The sequence below is a fragment of the Microtus ochrogaster genome, unplaced genomic scaffold (genome assembly GCF_000317375.1).
Source record: "Microtus ochrogaster isolate Prairie Vole_2 unplaced genomic scaffold, MicOch1.0 UNK1, whole genome shotgun sequence".
In the NCBI taxonomy this organism is placed as follows: Eukaryota; Metazoa; Chordata; class Mammalia; order Rodentia; family Cricetidae; genus Microtus; species Microtus ochrogaster.
In genome coordinates this window covers 37,647,590-37,664,381 of record NW_004949099.1, presented here as the reverse complement: position 1 = coordinate 37,664,381, position 16,792 = coordinate 37,647,590, and the positions used below count along the sequence as shown (strand labels likewise).

At 51.1% G+C, this 16,792-nt stretch overlaps 2 protein-coding genes across 12 annotated transcripts in view; both read left to right on the top strand.

Annotated features, from left to right (window-relative positions):
* The window catches only part of Lrrc23 (leucine rich repeat containing 23), a 10,174-nt gene extending 3,582 nt beyond the window's left edge, over positions 1 to 6,592 (top strand). For all 10 annotated transcript variants that reach the window (XM_026788116.1, XM_013352882.2, XM_026788115.1 and 7 more), the window contains exons 5-8: positions 953 to 1,083; positions 4,367 to 4,503; positions 5,544 to 5,837; positions 6,262 to 6,592. In XM_026788116.1, the coding sequence (XP_026643917.1) occupies positions 953 to 1,083; positions 4,367 to 4,503; positions 5,544 to 5,817 (542 nt within the window). In that variant the 3' untranslated portion in view covers positions 5,818 to 5,837; positions 6,262 to 6,592. The remainder of the gene's footprint in view (positions 1 to 952; positions 1,084 to 4,366; positions 4,504 to 5,543; positions 5,838 to 6,261) is intronic.
* A 305-nt stretch (positions 6,593 to 6,897) lies between these two features.
* Eno2 (enolase 2) lies at positions 6,898 to 16,414 on the top strand. 2 transcript variants are annotated; one of them, XM_005365196.2, is made up of 12 exons: positions 6,898 to 7,003; positions 8,131 to 8,233; positions 8,691 to 8,786; positions 8,891 to 8,949; positions 9,258 to 9,327; positions 9,704 to 9,837; positions 10,029 to 10,251; positions 12,564 to 12,761; positions 13,465 to 13,666; positions 13,944 to 14,052; positions 15,089 to 15,147; positions 15,431 to 16,414. In XM_005365196.2, the coding sequence occupies exons 2-12, from the start codon at positions 8,149 to 8,151 to the stop codon at positions 15,498 to 15,500; spliced, it is 1,305 nt and encodes a 434-aa protein (XP_005365253.1). In that variant the 5' UTR covers positions 6,898 to 7,003; positions 8,131 to 8,148; the 3' UTR covers positions 15,501 to 16,414. The 2 variants fall into 2 exon arrangements, with proteins under 2 accessions (XP_005365253.1, XP_026643912.1); XM_026788111.1 differs by lacking the exon at positions 6,898 to 7,003 and adding an exon at positions 7,067 to 7,084.
* The last annotated feature ends 378 nt before the right edge of the window (positions 16,415 to 16,792 follow it).

The following is a 16,792-nucleotide window of genomic DNA, read 5'->3' as shown; positions in this document are numbered from 1 at the left end:
CCACAGAGAAACCCTGTCTCGAAAAACCAAAAAAAATAAAAATAAAAATAAAAAAAATAAAACAGAAAACTCAAAAAGGAGATAAATTCTATAGAAAAATAGATTGGGGAAATATTATTGTGAAAGGCACAGGTAACAATCTCTCTTTTTTGGTCTCTCTGTTTCTGTCTGTCTCTCTTTCTCTTCTCTCTCATGTGCGTGTGTGTGTGTGTGTGTGTGTGTGTGTGTCACAAAGGATGGAATCTAGAGCCTTGTGCATGTCAGGCAAGCACTCTTGCACTGACCATATCCCCAGTTTTTATAACTTTTTTAATTTTATTTTTTATAAGATTTTAAAAGGTTTATTTATGCATCTTATGTATGGGTGCTTTGTATTCATGGACACCTGCACACCAGAAGGGGGCACCAGATCTCAGTACAGATGACTGTGAGCCACCATGCAGGTGCTGGGACCTGGACTCAGATCCTCTGGAAGAGCAGTCAGTGCTCTGAGTCACTAAGCCATCTCTCAATCCCCGACTTATTTTTAATTTTGAGACAGGATCTCATAAGTTTCCCAAGTTGGGCTTGAACTCACTCACCCAATAGTAGCCTAGGAAGGCCTTAGATTTATGATTCTGCCAATTCAGGCTCCTTGGTAGCTAGAACCACTAGGCCTAGCACAAATGACAATTTCAAACTGGTTGTTTAGGGGAAACATCACTTGGCCAAAAATGTGCAGGAGGGAAGGAGTCAGGCCAGTGCATTGCTTAGGGATCACTCATTCATTCTCAAAGCACTGACAGACAAACCCTCCAGGCCCACTTGCCCCGGGGCTCCAGAGATCTTGCTCCAGGGTTGTCCTTCCCTTCCACCTTGCATTACAGGGAGAGAGGGTACAGAGGCGCCAAAGTTTCTAAGGCTGAACATCCAGAAGGGACATTTGTGCACTTGACTACATCCTTTTCTGCAGGCAACCGCATCCGTCATGTGAGTGGTCTGGACCCGGAAAGACTGACGAGCTTGCACACCCTGGAGCTTCGGGGGAACCAGCTAGAAAGCACATTGGGAATCAACCTTCCCAAACTGAAGAATCTCTTCCTGGTAGCTTACTGGGCCCTAGGGTGGTGCAGGGAAGGGATCACAGCCTTGGCTTCTACCTAGCTTCCTCACCATGAGGATGACACGTCCTTGCATGATGACTGATGCTGTGGAAATATAACGCTAAGACAATACGTACAGTCTTATGCTTAGATTCCTAGTACTTGGGAGGCTGAGGAAGGAGGACTGCTGAAAGTTAGAGGCCAGCCTGGGCTACAGAATAAGACTCTGTCTCTCAGAGGAAAGGGGGAGGGAACAAGAGAGGTAGGCTTCCAACCTAGCAGGGCTACAATACATGATGAGTAAAAAATACAGAGAAAATGTATTGGTACAGGTTGTTGCAAAATGTGCTATTCAAGTACAGAAAGCAGGCCAAGGAAGCCACTTAAATATTTATTTATCAGCCCGGCGATGGTGGCGCACGCCTTTAATCCCAGCACTTGGGAGGCAGAGGCAGGTGGATCTCTGTGAGTTCGAGACCAGCCTGGTCTACAGAGCTAGTTCCAGGACAGGCTCCAAAGCCACAGAGAAACCCTGTCTCGAAAAACCAATATATATATATTTATCGAGAGAGAGTCTTTTTTGGCTGGGGGTGGTTAAGACAAGGTTTAAACTGTGCTCTTGGTTATTCTGGAACTCCATCTGTAGACTAGGCTAGCCTTGAACTCAAGAGATCCACCGACCTCTGCCTCCCAAGTGCTAGGACTAAAGGTGTGCACCCACCAGTGTCCAACCTGAAACAGGGTCTTATGTAGCCCTGGTTGACCTGAACACATTGCATAGCTGAGGAGGAACTTGAACTCCTCCTGATCTTCCCACTGCCACTGTCCAAGTCCCAGGATTCCAGGAAGGACCATTATAATCAAATATTTTTTGGTTTTGATTTTTTGAAACAGAGTTTCTCTTTATAGCCTTGGCTGTCCTGGAAGTTTCTCTGTTGACCAGGATGGCTTTGAACTCAGAGATGTGACTGACTCTGCCTCCCAAGTGCTTGAATTAAAGGCATGGGCCACCACTGCCCAGTTATAATCGACTTGTGTGTTCTGGTCTGCGTGTGCACACACGAACGTGCAGGTGTGCAGGCATGCTGTGTGTGGAAGCCCGAGGTAGACTTCAAGCATCTTCTTCAGTGGCTTTTTACCTTGTATTTTGAGACAGGCTCTTTCACAGAACCTGAAACGCCGGATTAATTTGTTTGCCTGGCTTGTGGGCTCCAGGGATTTATCTGTCTCTACCCCAATAGCAGGCATGACAGACTGAACACCCCCAAGCTTGGCTTTTTATATGAGTGCTGGGGGCATGAACACAGGTGCTAATGCTTGCATGACAAGAATTTTACTGATGGAGCCATCTCCTTGGCCTGTGTTTTGTTTGTTTGTTTTTGATTTGGGCTTTTTGTTTTTTGTTTGTTTTTTGGTTTTTCAATACAAAATTTCTCTGTAACTTTGGAGCCTGACCTCGAATTCTCCGGCCTGTCCCTGTCTCCTGCATGCACCACCACTGCCAGGCTTGGTTCAGTTTTTAAGGGTCATACCATGTAGTCCTGACTGGCCTATGTAACCCAGGGAGGCCTAGAACTCATAGCAATCCTCTTGCCTCAGTCTCTCTAGTGCTGGGATTTCCAGATGTATGTCACAATATCTTGTTATTTTGTTCTATTAATTTACTTTTAATGATTATTTATTTTTATGTCTATGAGTGTTTTATCTACATGTATGTATGTATGTATGTATGTATGTATGTATGTATGGGTCATGCTGTGTGTGTGTGTGGTGCCCTTGGAGATCAGAAAGGAGGTCAGATTCCCTGAAATTGGAGCTGCCATGTGGGTGCTAGGAACTGAACCTAGGTCTTCTGAAACAGCAGCAAGTGCTCTTAACTGCTGAGTTATTTGCTCTGACTCCAAGTCTTCTTTACTCTTGAGATAGGATCTCCCTGTATGCTAGTCTGAACTCCTTACATAGCTCAGATTTGTCCTCTTGTCTGTCCCTGCAAGTGAGTGCTGGGATCACAGCTGTGCACCGCCAAACCAGGCTCTAAGTGTCTGTTTAGGCTGGACATGCTGCTTTCTAGAATGGTACTACAGCCACTGCTCCGTGGGTGAATGGGGCTCCTGGACCAATGGTAGCTTCAAGCAGTTCATCCATAATTAGAGATGACCTTGAAGATGGAGAAGACCTGTGAGAACACAGCAGGAAACTACAACTGAGCTCTTGTCATAGTGGCAGCTTCTTTTTTCTTTTGCTTTTCTTCCTCTTCCTCCCTTCCTTCCTTTCTTTTTTTTTTTTTTTTTTTGTTTTTTTTTTTTTTTTTGGTTTTTCGAGACAGGGTTTCTCTGTGGCTTTGGAGCCTGTCCTGGAACTAGCTCTGTAGACCAGGCTGGTCTCGAACTCACAGAGATTCGCCTGCCTCTGCCTCCCGAGTGCTGGGATTAAAGGCGTGCGCCACCATCGCCCTTTTTGCTTTGTTTTTCAAGACAGGGTTTCTCTAGCTTTGGAGCCTGTCCTGGAAGTAGCTCTTGAAGACCAGGCTGGCCTCAAACTCACAGAGATCTGCCTGCCTCTGCCTCTTTCCTGAGTGCTGGGATTAAAGGTGTGTGCCACCAGCGCCTGCCCCCTCTCTCCTTTTTCTCTCCTCCTCCCCCCCGCTCCTCCTCCTCCTCCTCTTTCTCCTCCTTCTTCGTATCTGGAGTTGAAACCAGTGCCTTGCACATATGAGAGAGCTCTACCACCAAGCTGCCTCCCTAGCCCAGAAACTAGTTTCCTGTAATGATTTTTTTTTTATTATTTTTATCATCATCGTCGTCGTCATTTTTGTAGTTCTGGGAAACCTGGTCTTTAGACTTCTTTTTCTTCTTAAATTAAAATTACTTTACAGTTCCTTTTCATTGGGGGGTAATCACAGCCTAGCCTGCAGATGGAGTCAGAGGTGACTTGCAGGAGTTAGTTCTCTTTCCACCATGTGGGCTACTGGGGCATGAACTCGGGTTGTCAGGCTTGACTCATGGAGCAATACTGCAGGCCCCTTCTTTATCTTTTATTTTGGGGAGTAGTGTTTGAAATATGGTCTCACACTATAGTCCAGACATGCCTGGAGACTCACTAAGTAGCCCAGGCTGGCTTCTAACTCTTGACAACCTTCCTGCCTTATTTTAGGGGTGGGCCACCTCACCTACTTTTGTACTTCGTTATTCTCTATACCACACTCTCTTATCTGCCCCTTCTCTACCCCCTCCTCCCTCCCTCTGCTCCCCTCTCTGAGTCACTGTATTGCATGCTGAGTGTAGGCTCAGAACATGCTGAAGAAGATAGAAGGCCTGGAGAACCTCAGCAACCTGACCACTTTGCATCTCCGAGACAACCAGATTGAAACTCTGGATGGCTTCTCCAAGGAGATGAAATCACTGCAGTACCTGAACTTGAGGTACGGGGTACAGCCTCTCTAACACCCACCTTGCACCCAGCCATCACCAACAGCAGCTTCCGAGTCAATGGCCCTCCCAGTAACCCACAACTGGGTCCTTCCCTTGTTCTCCTTCTGGGTCCTGTCCTCTGCTTTCCTTCCTTCCTTCTTTCATTTATTTTTAATATTTTTAATTCATTTACTTTTATTTTATGTGCATTGGTGTTTTGCCATAGGTGTTGGGTCCCCTGGAACCAGAGTCACAGACAATTGTGAGCTGCCATGTGGGTGCTGGGAATTGAACCCAGATCCTCTGGAAGACCAGTCAATGTTCTTAACCACTGAGCCATCTCCCTAGTCCCTCTGCTTTCCTTTCTTTCTTCTGCATTTGGTTCAAAGAGCAACACAAAGATCTTCTTGAGCTCTGAACATCTAAAAGAATCTGTTTTTTCTTTTCTTCTTCTCTCTCTCTTTTCTTTCTTTTAATGGTTTTGGTTTTTCAAGACAGAGTTTCTCTGGCTTTCAACTCAGAGATCCTCCTGCCTCTGCCTCTTGAGGGTTCGGATTGAAGGCATTCACTACCATATCTGGCTTTTTTCTCATTTTCAAACATGGGGCCTTGCTACATTAACCAGGCTGGTCCCAACCTCTTGAACTCCTGCGGAGCTAAATTATAGGAATTCACCACTATGTTCTAATCCCTGTTTTTAAGCAGTTCGATCTGACTCCAATGCCACTTTCCTGTCTGTATCCTATATAAATGCCCTTCTCTCTCTCCTAGGCCCCATTACCTTTCCATTTCTGGTTTCTTTGCTCCTGAGCTGAGCATCACCTGTAGAGGACAGCCCTTCACTGATATTAAGGATAAAATGTAGCCTGGCCGTGGTGGCCCACGCCTTTAATCCCAGTAGTGGAGAAGTAGAGGCACACTTGGCAGATCAGCCCTCAACAGTCATTGCTGTTAGGGCCCAGCTGGCGGTGTTCTTGCAGAGGAAGCCCAATTCCTGGCTAGCGATCAAAGCCCATGCTCTTGAGGTAAGCCCTCGTGACCTCGTCCACAGGAGCAATATGATTGCTGACCTGGGGGAGCTGGCCAAACTGCGGGACCTGCCCAAGTTGCGAGCCCTCGTGATGCTGGACAACCCGTGTGCAGACGAGACCGACTACCGCCAGGAGGCCCTGGTGCAGATGGCAAACCTAGAGCGCCTAGACAAAGAGTTCTTTGAGGATGAGGACCGGGCTGAGGCAGAGGAGATCCGTCAGAGGCTGAAGGAGGAACAGGAACAGGACCTGGATGCAGACCGTGACATGGAACCTTACCGGCCACCATCTTAGCGGCTCTTCCTAAACCCAATGTAAGGGAGATGCAACTGCCCGTCAAAGGTTGTGCACACAGAGGAGGCCAGGAGAACCCTTAGTAGAGAGCGGACTTAGGGGTTGGAGGTACCTTGGGTATGAAGAAAAGATGAGAGGCCCAGGAAGAGCTGATAAAGGACATGGGGGACCAGAAAAGTGAGTGGCAGGCAGAGGAACTGATAGGGATGGTTACAAAGGGATAGGTCTGGGGCATGGAGGAGCTCGTGGGGAAAGGAGGTGGCTGGAGGTACATGGAGGATGCAGCTGGGCCAGGGAAAAGATCCTGCACTGAATCTGTATCTAAAAATAGCAGGACACGGGTGGGGAGGCAAAAGGAGGGCAGCGAAGCAGAGAGTCTGAGAAGCCCAGGGATGTGGGCCTTTCTAGTGGGGCACAAGCTGCCCTTCTGTCCTCTTCTTCCAGGAGACCAATGAGGCTGGCCTCAAGAATTGATAAGACTCCAGTGGGGGACCACAACATTCATGGCCCTGTGATGGAAGTGGAAGATACTTGCTGTCTTTTGTCTCCGAATTAAAAATTCATCATATCCCAAGGCCCAGGTTCTTTGGTGGTCATCTCTGTGTGATTTGCTCTATGGGCCTAAACTTCTAAGCTCTGTCTGGAGCCTAGATCGGGGACAGCCCTCAAGCAGGTCTGGGGTAACCAGGATGGAGTAGGGGTTGTCTGGAGAAAGGAGCTGAGGAGGTGGACTGTGGTGTGACAGTTCAGGTTTCAAATAAAACAGTATTTTGATATTCTCGAGTCTGACCGAGTTCATGGGTCCGCGTGATGTGCTTCCCCACCAGCATGGATCAGTACCTGCCGCAGTGCTGGAGTGAGGCGACGCCTGCTTCCCTCGAGTTGGCTGGACATGGGTTATGAGCGCAAGTGCGCTTAGGGGGTGGCCATCCTGGTCCTGGATCGCCCCTCCCCTCCCCCACCCGTTCCCCACCACCACCCGCGCTCGTACGTGCGTCTCCGCCTGCAGCTTTTGACTCACCGGGGGCTCCGGGTCACATGCGCCAGCCGGGCTCTGTAGGCGCCGCCCCCTGCCCGCCCCCCGCCCGTGCTGGGAGCCGCAGCCGCCGCCACTCTTGCTCTCTCTGCTTCGCCACCGTCACCACCGCCACCGCCAGCGCCACCGGCTGAGTCTGCAGTCCTCGAGGTGAGGCCCGCATCGGGCCGCATCCCCCTTACTCGCTCCTTGCCGTGTTCACTCCTCTCTGTCCTGGGCTTGGCGCACCGGGTGGGTGATGCTGCAGACCTGCTTGTCACCTGCTTTCCCCAGCATCCTCCATCCCAGGCCTTTCCGGACAGCTCCCGGCTTTCTGGCTCTTACCTCTTCCCGGTTTAGGTACCAGCTCTCTGCACCCGCTTCTCTAACTGCACGGTTCCACCCTCGCCTGCCCCTCTCCCCACGCCGGTCTTCGCCTAGGATTCTGCCGATTTGTTTCTTAAGTTCGATGTCTCGGCCTGTGGCGCGTGTTTGCCTGGCACGTCCTTTTTGCTTTGCATTTGGGAAGATACCCTCTCTCACCCTTCCTTGGCTGCCTCAGACTTGCTCTAGACTCGTTTTTCTGCCCCTCCTTCTCTTAGCCTCTCTCCTTTGGCATTTCCTTTTCTCCGATGCATGGGGGGGGGGTGAGAGGAGTGGGAATCTGTCTGGGGGTAGGGAAGACGATGGGTTCAGCCTGGACCACCTCACCATTCCCCACTGCAGCCCCTAGGGTCTGGAGGCCTGACCCCAGGATGCTGTCCCCAGCCAGACTCCTCTTGAAAAGAGGAGGAACTCATATTTGGGAGAGAGGTGACGACCCGGAGAGTGTTTTATAGACCCTGTGTGTGGGGGCTGTCAAGTTGGGGCTCCGCTTGCCCAGACAACCCCTCATCTTCCCGTTCCAAATCCAAGGAAAAAATACCAGCCTGGCAGCCATCCCGCCTGGGGAAGTCTAGGGGAACCCCACTGGTCGGTGAAGCTGCTGAGGGGCGTAGGAATAGCTGCCGTGCCCCTCCCCTCTTCACTGCGGGGTTCTCCCAGCTTGTCAGGAGATGTACCCCGCCCCTGCTGCAGCGAGCTCCCCTTCCTCACTGCCTTGACCTTTCCCTATCTCCACGGGGGGGGGCGGGGAGGAAGAACCCCTTCCTTCTACAGGCCCACTGCAGTTTGCTCCTCCCCACCCCCAGCCACTGCAGTAACCTCTTTCCCAGCCCTCCCAGCCTCTGGCCCCTCCCACTGGTCTCAGGCTCCACCCTTCCAAGCCTCTTATCTTTCTCACATCTCTTCCATCCAAGGAGATCCCAACCATCATCATGTCTATAGAGAAGATCTGGGCCCGTGAGATCTTGGACTCCCGTGGGAATCCCACCGTGGAGGTGGATCTCCATACTGCCAAAGGTGATGGGCGGGGCATGGGCTTTCCACAGCCCCCACTTCCCCTGTGCTGGGTCTGGCAGATTTCAGAGGTTTTCCTTCATGCCCAGGGACCAGGGGTTGCTAGGCCAGGTTTCCATAGCTGAATTGTGGAATCTGATCTTCCTCGACTTGTAGAGCCGGGCTAGATGGGTCTGTGTTCTAGTTCAGAGTGGGAACGGCCCTGCCTCTGTGTCTGTGTGCCTGTGCCAGTGCAGGAGCACGCATGCTCTGCCTAGCATAGCGCTGTTTCTGTGGCCTCCCACATGTGTCTGTGAGGCCTCAAATGGGCGGGTGAGGAGGCCCTGCTTGTGTAGCTGGCTCGGTGTATGTGAGGAGCAGTCTGCAGGGAAGTCTGGATGTAGGAGTTTAGGCTGGAAGGTCCAAAGAGCTCTTGGCCCAGAGTGTCCTCCCTCCTTGCTCATCGTACGTCTTCTTCCAGGTCTTTTCCGGGCTGCAGTCCCCAGCGGAGCCTCCACTGGCATCTATGAGGCCCTGGAGCTAAGGGATGGGGACAAACAGCGTTACTTAGGCAAAGGTGATGGTGACCCTCTCCTAGCGTGCCCCAGCCCCCTAGATGACGTCCCCCTCCTTTCCTCTCCACCCCCTCCTGGACTGACCAGCCCTTCTTCCTCTTTCTAGGTGTCCTGAAGGCAGTGGACCACATCAACACCACCATTGCACCAGCCCTCATCAGCTCGGTGAGCCCTGCTCTTTCCTGGGGGTGGCGGCTAGACCCGAATCCTAGAAGAAATCTTGGACCCAGGGAGGGACAAGGGGAGGCAAAAAGAGCCCATGCTTTAGGAATTGTGGTTACAGAGGGGAGGGGAGGGAAATACTGCTTACTGCCCCAGCAGGAACTCAAGGTCCCTAAAGCTGGCAGAGCAGGCTGCTGTCACGGATCTGGTGGGACCCTGCTCACCCAGAAGACTGTGTGTGAAGGAGGGGACCCTCTGTCTTAGGGCCCAGCCTCTATCCTGGCTCTGGGTAATGGGGGCTCTGCCCACAGGGTCTCTCCGTGGTGGAGCAAGAGAAACTGGACAACCTGATGCTGGAGTTGGATGGGACTGAGAACAAATGTAAGCAGGGGGTGGCCTGGGAGGAGAGGGAAAGCACAGAGAACGGAAGGGGCTGTGCTGGGGCACAGTGGGTGTCAGGGGACCTCCTCCTCCCTTGCCCAAAGCCACTGCAGAGGGAGGAAACAACATTAGACAGAAAGACAGAAAGCTAGGAGTTGGCACGAGGTCGCCCAAGGGTGTTTAGGAAGAGGTGAGGCCTTCCCTTTCTTGTCACCTCCCCCCCAACCCCTCTATTTGTCGTAGAAAATGAATAAGTTGCTGCGGGAGGTTGGGGGGGGGGATCTTATTAACTAACTTTCCTTGGGAGTATAGGAGGGGCAGGGGCTATAAGAAGGAGAGACAGTTTTGCTCAGTGCCTTCCTCTCTACTCTCCCAGCCAAGTTCGGGGCCAATGCCATCCTGGGTGTGTCTCTGGCCGTGTGTAAGGCTGGGGCAGCCGAGAGGGACTTACCTCTCTATCGCCACATTGCTCAACTGGCTGGGAACTCAGACCTCATCCTGCCTGTGCCGGTGAGCCTAGTCTCTTCCAGAGGAGGAGGGGACGTGCATGCTGGTGAGGGGTGAGGGGAAGAAGGGGGAGGGGCAGCTAGAGAGAAAGGGTGGGGATGTGGAACCTGAGCCTGGCATGTGGGGGAGCTGGAGATCCCATCCCAGGGGCAGGAGGGAAGGCTTTGACTCCCTGACCATCTGTGGCTCCCCAGGCCTTTAATGTGATCAACGGCGGCTCTCATGCTGGGAACAAGTTGGCCATGCAGGAGTTCATGATCCTCCCAGTGGGTGCTGAGAGCTTCCGGGATGCCATGCGTCTTGGGGCAGAGGTGTACCACACACTCAAGGGGGTCATCAAGGACAAGTACGGCAAGGACGCCACTAATGTGGGGGACGAAGGTGGCTTTGCCCCCAATATCCTGGAGAACAGCGAAGGTGAGGCCTGGAGCCCGTACCCCAGCTCTGAGTCTCACGCTGGGAAAGGTGGTACACTTGGGTCCTGAGGGGACTGGTGGCAGGTGCTTGAACTTCTGAAAATCTCAAGAGGTACCAGCCCTTAGGGTGGGCTCCAGGGGGCCTTCAGATGTCACACAGAGACCTTGGATATCAGTCTTTTACCTGCCTAGCCCAAACTGTTAGCATAGGTCCTCGCTGGAACAGAGACTATTGGGACGCGGTCTGGGTAAGGTCCATTTCATCCTATAACACAACAGACTTAGAGGACATAAACCATGCTCTAGGGAAGTAATTCCACATGAGTCCCATCCCCTTCCCAGGGGCCATGTTCAGTGCTGCAGAAGGGGACTGCAAAAGTCATGGTTACAAGTGGAGGTACTGGGGGAGGGGTATGGCTCAGGGGTAGAGCACCTGCTCAGGCTGAGGCCACCACACCACACACAAATGTACACGCATGCAAATGCATGCAGATGGGTGCACAACGTACACAGACTCTGCTCTGGAATTAGAGTCTCTGACTTTATTTGAACACTGAAGAGTTATTGGCTGAAACACCCAACACTTGGGAGGCTGAGGCCTAAGGGTTGCTATGAGTTTGAAGCTAGCCTGGGCTACATAAAACCATGTCCAAAAAGAAAGAAAAGATAATAATAATAATAATAATAATAATAGTAATAATAATAATAAAAAGATGCAGAAGTGGTCTTTTAAGAACCAAGCATTTGGTCGGGAGGTGGTGGTGCATACCTTTAATCCCAGCACTCGGGAGGCAGAGGCAGGCAGATCTCTATGAGTTCGAGGCCAGCTTGGTCTACAAGAGCTAGCTCTAGGACAGGTTCCAAAGCTATAGAGAAACCCTGTCTCGAAAAAACCAAAAAAAAAAAAAAAAAGAACCAAGTATTTACCAGGTGATGGTGACGCATGCCTTTAATCCCAGCACTCGGGAGGCAGAGGCAGGAGGATCTCTGTGAGTTCCAGGACAGCCAGGACTGTTTCACAGAAGAAGAAAAAAAACAAAATCAAAAACAAAAAAAATCCAATTATTTTCTGGGGGTGAGGTTGAGAGGGTGTGGGATTGATAATACCTTTAATTCCAGCACTTGGGAGGCAGAAGCAGACAGATCTCTGTGAATTCTTGACCAGTCTGGTCTATAGAACAAGTTCCAGATTAGTCAGAGCTATATAGAGAAACCCTGTCTTGAAAAACCAGAAAACGGAAAACAAAAACAAAGAAAAACCAAGCATTTGAGCAGGGCATGGAGGTACACACCCTTAATTTCAGGTAGAGGCAGGTACATCTCTGAGTTTAAGGCCAGCCTGGTTTGCTCAGAGAATTCCAGGCTAGCTAGGGTTACAGGGCAAAAACCAGTCTCAAAACAAACCCAAAAAGTAATAATCCAAGTTCTACAAATATCATTGAGGACTAAATGAGATAATATATGAAAAAGACTACTATGATGTGGTACCAAAGAAAGCCGCTATTAGGCGCTGCAGAGATGGCTCAGTGGTTAAGGATACTTGCTGCTCTTGCGGAGGACTCAGGTTTGGTTCTCAGCACCCATGTAACTCCAAGGGATCTAAGACTCTCTTCTGGCATCTGTGGGCACCAGCATGGTCATGGAGCAGATACATACATGCAGGCAGGATACACACATGCACTTGCACGTGTGTGCGCGCGCACACACACACACACACACTGCTAGCCAGGCTGGTAGTGCAGACCTATCATCTCAACTACTTAGAGGCTGAGGAAGGAGAATTGGAAGTTCAAGGTATGCCTAAGCTACAGACTGGGTTCAAGACTAGCCTGGGCAACTTAGTGTGACCCTTTCTCAAAATGAAAAAGAAAAGGGGATAGGAGCCGGGCGGTGGTGGCGCACGCCTTTAATCCCAGCACTCGGGAGGCAGAGGCAGGCGGATCTCTGTGAGTTTGAGACCAGCCTGGTCTACAGAGTGAGTTCCAGGACAGGCTCCAAAGCCACAGAGAAACCCTGTCTTGAAAAACCAAAAAAAAAAAAAGAAAAGGGGGTAGGAATGTGGCTCAGGGGCAGACATCTTGCCTCAAATGAATGAGGCCTTGGGTTCAAGAAGCAGCACCAGGAAGAGGTGTGGGCAAGGGGTGCGGGAGGGGCACCAGCACTACTAGAAACAGATTAACACTCCTCTGTTTCCCTGGCTAGCCTCTCTCTCCAGAGCCTAGCCACACCTCCCCTTCCAGTCTCTATTTTTCTCCTCCTTCTTTCCTTCCAACCCATTTCTCCTACCCATAACTTCACTGTGCTTGTCTCTAGCCTTGGAGCTGGTGAAGGAAGCCATTGACAAGGCTGGCTACACAGAAAAGATCGTGATTGGCATGGACGTCGCTGCCTCTGAGTTTTACCGTGATGGCAAATACGACTTGGATTTCAAGTCTCCCGCTGATCCTTCCCGATACATCAGTGGGGACCAGCTGGGGGCACTCTACCAGGACTTTGTTCGGAACTATCCTGGTGAGAGCGAAGGATGTGGGGGAGAGAAAGCGGGGAGAGCAGAAAGAGGTAGGGACCCTGTAGGGCAACTGTGAACCTTACCAGGTACATTCTAGTGCCAGGTAATGTCCTGGGGAGCCCGAGTAGCAGGGAGAAGGGGAAGGAGGTTTGAGTGTCCTGTAGCTGTAATGGGTCTCCTCCATCTGGTTCAGAACCTGGGCTCTCAGAGCTACTAGGTCCTAGCTGGGGTGGGGGGTGGGGGGATGGGCTGTGGAAGGAGCAGGGATGGGGAGACATGGATGGATGTAAGAGGAAAGTGGCAGGCTTTAGTGTCTTTGATGAAGGTAGATACTGAAGTTGGCATTGCTGCCTGGAAAGAGTTACAGAGTCCCCAGATCTACCAAGGGCTTCTGCCACACTCCATGGAGGTTGCTGGCCTCCATCTTCCTAAGGGAGGGCAAGGTAAAATAGCTAGCAGTTCAGAAGGAGAGTTAGAGCAGGAATGAGGGCGGACTCCCTGGCAACACGAATCGAACTCAGAGAGGGTATGAGAAGGACAGCTCCCTGGGCCCCGACAAAACTATGAAATGACAGGAGTCCAAGCAGGCTTGGGAAGATGGGGGGGGGGACAAGGATGAGGAGGCTTTGTCAGGGGGCAAGTCAAAGGCGGGTGTCCCTCCAGAGCTCAAGCAGCATTAATGGTCCCTCTCTGCTCCCTCGGCAGTGGTCTCCATCGAAGACCCATTTGACCAGGATGATTGGGCAGCTTGGTCCAAGTTCACAGCCAACGTTGGCATCCAGATAGTGGGTGATGACCTGACAGTGACCAACCCAAAGCGCATTGAGCGCGCCGTGGAGGAAAAGGCCTGCAACTGCTTACTGCTCAAGGTCAATCAGATTGGCTCGGTCACGGAAGCCATCCAAGCGTGAGTGATTTGCGGCCTTCTCCAGCCTGGCCCTTGTTCCTTCTGGCTCTCTCTTCCAAGGCCTCCTAGCCCGCGTCTGCCCTGGAGTGTTGGTGAAAGCTGGGTACCCTTTGCAATTCTCACACCCCTCTTCTCTCCGCACTTCGCGATCCGCCCCCGCGGCCTTTCCGCTCAGTCATTTTCCTCCTCCAGCCGTTTCTTGACTCGGAGCAAGCCTGGGGCTGGTAGGGAATGCCTGCGCCTCGGGGCAGCAGGTCAGTGCTGGTGTGTCCTGCAGGTGCAAGCTGGCCCAGGAGAACGGCTGGGGGGTTATGGTGAGTCATCGCTCCGGAGAAACAGAGGACACGTTCATTGCTGACCTGGTAGTGGGACTGTGCACGGGCCAGGTGAGTGGAGCCAGTCTGCAGTTTTAGGAGAGATCTCCGTAGGGTTGGTGGGTGCTATGCCCAGGTGGTCCTGCCGGAAGACTGACAGTCAGAGGAGTTTGAAGCTAGAAGTGTTGCTAGGCATTGGCATTACACACCTTTTGTCCCAGTACTTGGGAGGCAGGCGGATCTCTGTGAGTTCGAGGCCAGCCTGGTCTATATAATGAGTTCCAGGACAGCTAGGGCTATACAGAGAAACCTTGTCTTAACAAACAAGAGGAAAAGGGGGTGGTTTTGAGCTGGTGAGATGGCTCAGCAGGTGAAGGAGCCTCGTGCCAAGCCTGACTGACACCTCGAGTGTGATTCCCGGGACCCACGTGTTGGTGGAGAGCCCCAACTCCCACCAGCTGTCCTCCGACCTCCATGTGCACACCGTGGCATGAGCGGACTCACAGACATGTACGCAGACACAAAATCAATAAAGTATTGATTTTTATAATTAATTAATAGAAGTAGAAGTTTCAGGTCTGGAGGTTTAGCTCAGTTGCTAACCTCAGTACATGTGCAAGGTCCTGGGTTCCAGCACTCGGGAGGCAGAGGCAGGAGGCTCTCTACAAGTTCAAGACCAGCCTGGTCTACATAGTGAGTTGCAGGACAGCCAAAGCTAGATAGTTAAACCCTGTCTCAAAACAAATAAACAAGCTGGGCAGTGGTGGCATATCCCTTTAATCCCAGCCCTCAGGAGGCAGAGGCAGGCAGATCTCTGAGTTTGAGGACAGCCTGGTTTACAGAGTGAGTTCCAGGATAGCTAGGGCTACACAGAGAAACCCTGACTTAAAAAACCAAAGTAAATAAATAAACCATCAACAAACAAATGACCCGGACTTGGTGGTACATGCCTATAGTCCCAACACTTATGAAGTAGAGGCAGGAGAAACAGGAATCTAAGGCAAGCCTGGCACCAACTGTCTCGAAGTAAAAAATGGTGGGAGAGGGGGTAGGTTCGTCCGACCAGGGGAAGGAAATCTTTAAGCTGTATATCCCCTGGATGTTTCAGATCAAGACCGGTGCCCCATGCAGATCTGAACGTCTGGCGAAGTACAACCAGCTCATGAGGTGAGGAGGGTCCCTGAAAAACAAGAACCCCAGGTCTGGGACTGAACGCCCCGTTAGGCCGTCATCCCATCTCTAGCATCCAGGACCTGAAGAGTAGCTGATGCCAGGAAGACTTTCACTTAGTGGGGCTAGGGAGGGTCTGATTGACAGATCACTAAGGCTACACTATATACCAGGGAATGCTCACCCTGGGCAGTCCTCAGAGAAGGAGTTTGGGGGGACCCAGAGAGGAAAGCAGATCCCTCCTGTTCCCCTGACTGCCACTTTATGGATCATCTCTCAGAATTGAGGAAGAGCTGGGGGATGAAGCTCGCTTTGCGGGACATAATTTCCGAAATCCCAGTGTGCTGTGAACCCTCGCTTGCCTGAAGACTGGCATCTCCGTCTCACCCTCCTGGAGCCTCCTTGCTGTCCTGACCTGCCATGGTTCACCCTGATACCTTGCGCCCAGAGGCACCCAGAACACCTCAACTCACCTGCTCTGGCTGTTCTTGGCTTCTCCAGTCCCCTGCTGCTGCTGTTCTTCCTCTTCTCTGGGCCCCAGATTTTGGGATTCCATCCTTCCCACTTGCCTATCTATTCTCTCTTCTCTTAAAAAAAAAAAAAACCCAAAAACTGGAAATGAGAATGAAGATTAGAACGGAGTCCACAGAGGAGCCATCAGCGTCTGGCGGGAGCTTCAGGACCGGTGTGCTGAGGTGTTTAGGATGGGACCGTGTGGCATGTGTGCCTCTGCCATTTTCATGTTGTGTATCAGCCATGAACTATGTATAGACTTGGTGTCTGGGGAGTGCTGGATGCGTGATCATGCCTGGCAAGGCTTTTGTGTGTGCGTTCACATTTATTTATTTATTTATTTATTTATTTATTTATTTATTTATTATTGTTCAGCTTGTCAATCAGTCAGCTCCCCATAACTATAGTCTGAAATTGACGTGACTTGACAGGATTCGGCAACCGTATTTTCATGTGGCTGTATCCCAAGATGACCCAGGATGGGAGGCTTTATTAGCATGGGAAGGTAACAGAAAAGGGCCTTAGCAATTGTTTCATTTGGTGTACTAACTGAAGCCTGGTACTTCACAGAATGCCACTGTGTGCCCTGGGGGTTTTTCCCCCACGGCTCTCTCCCCAGCCTTTGGTTCCCTAGTCTTTTCCCTAGCTGCACCAGAGCACTGCCTCACTACCCCACGCCATGTCCCACACTTGCCACCGTCTCTGTGGCTTTGAAACGAGAACCACCATTAAAGTCTGAATCACAGTGCACCCCCGTGTCCGAGGAGCTGTACTCTCTGTTCCATACGAGAGGAGGGAAGACAGAAGGACTGGATATTGGGGAAATGAGACAGCAGAGCTGGGGAGGGCACAAAAAAAAAAAAGCCACTGAACATATGACCAAGTCTGTGGCATCTCTGTCTAGGTGGGAATCCATGTTGATCTTGCCTTGCTTGTTTGTTTGTTTGTTTTGAGACAGGGTTTCTGTGGAGCCGTGGCTGTCCAGGAACTTGCTTTGTAGGTCAGGCTAGCCTCAAACACAGAGATCTGATTTTACCTTTTCTTCTTCTTCTTCTTCTTCTTCTTCTTCTTCTTCTTCTTCTTCTTCTTCTTCTTCTTCTTCTTCTTCTTCTTCTTCTTCTTCTTCTTC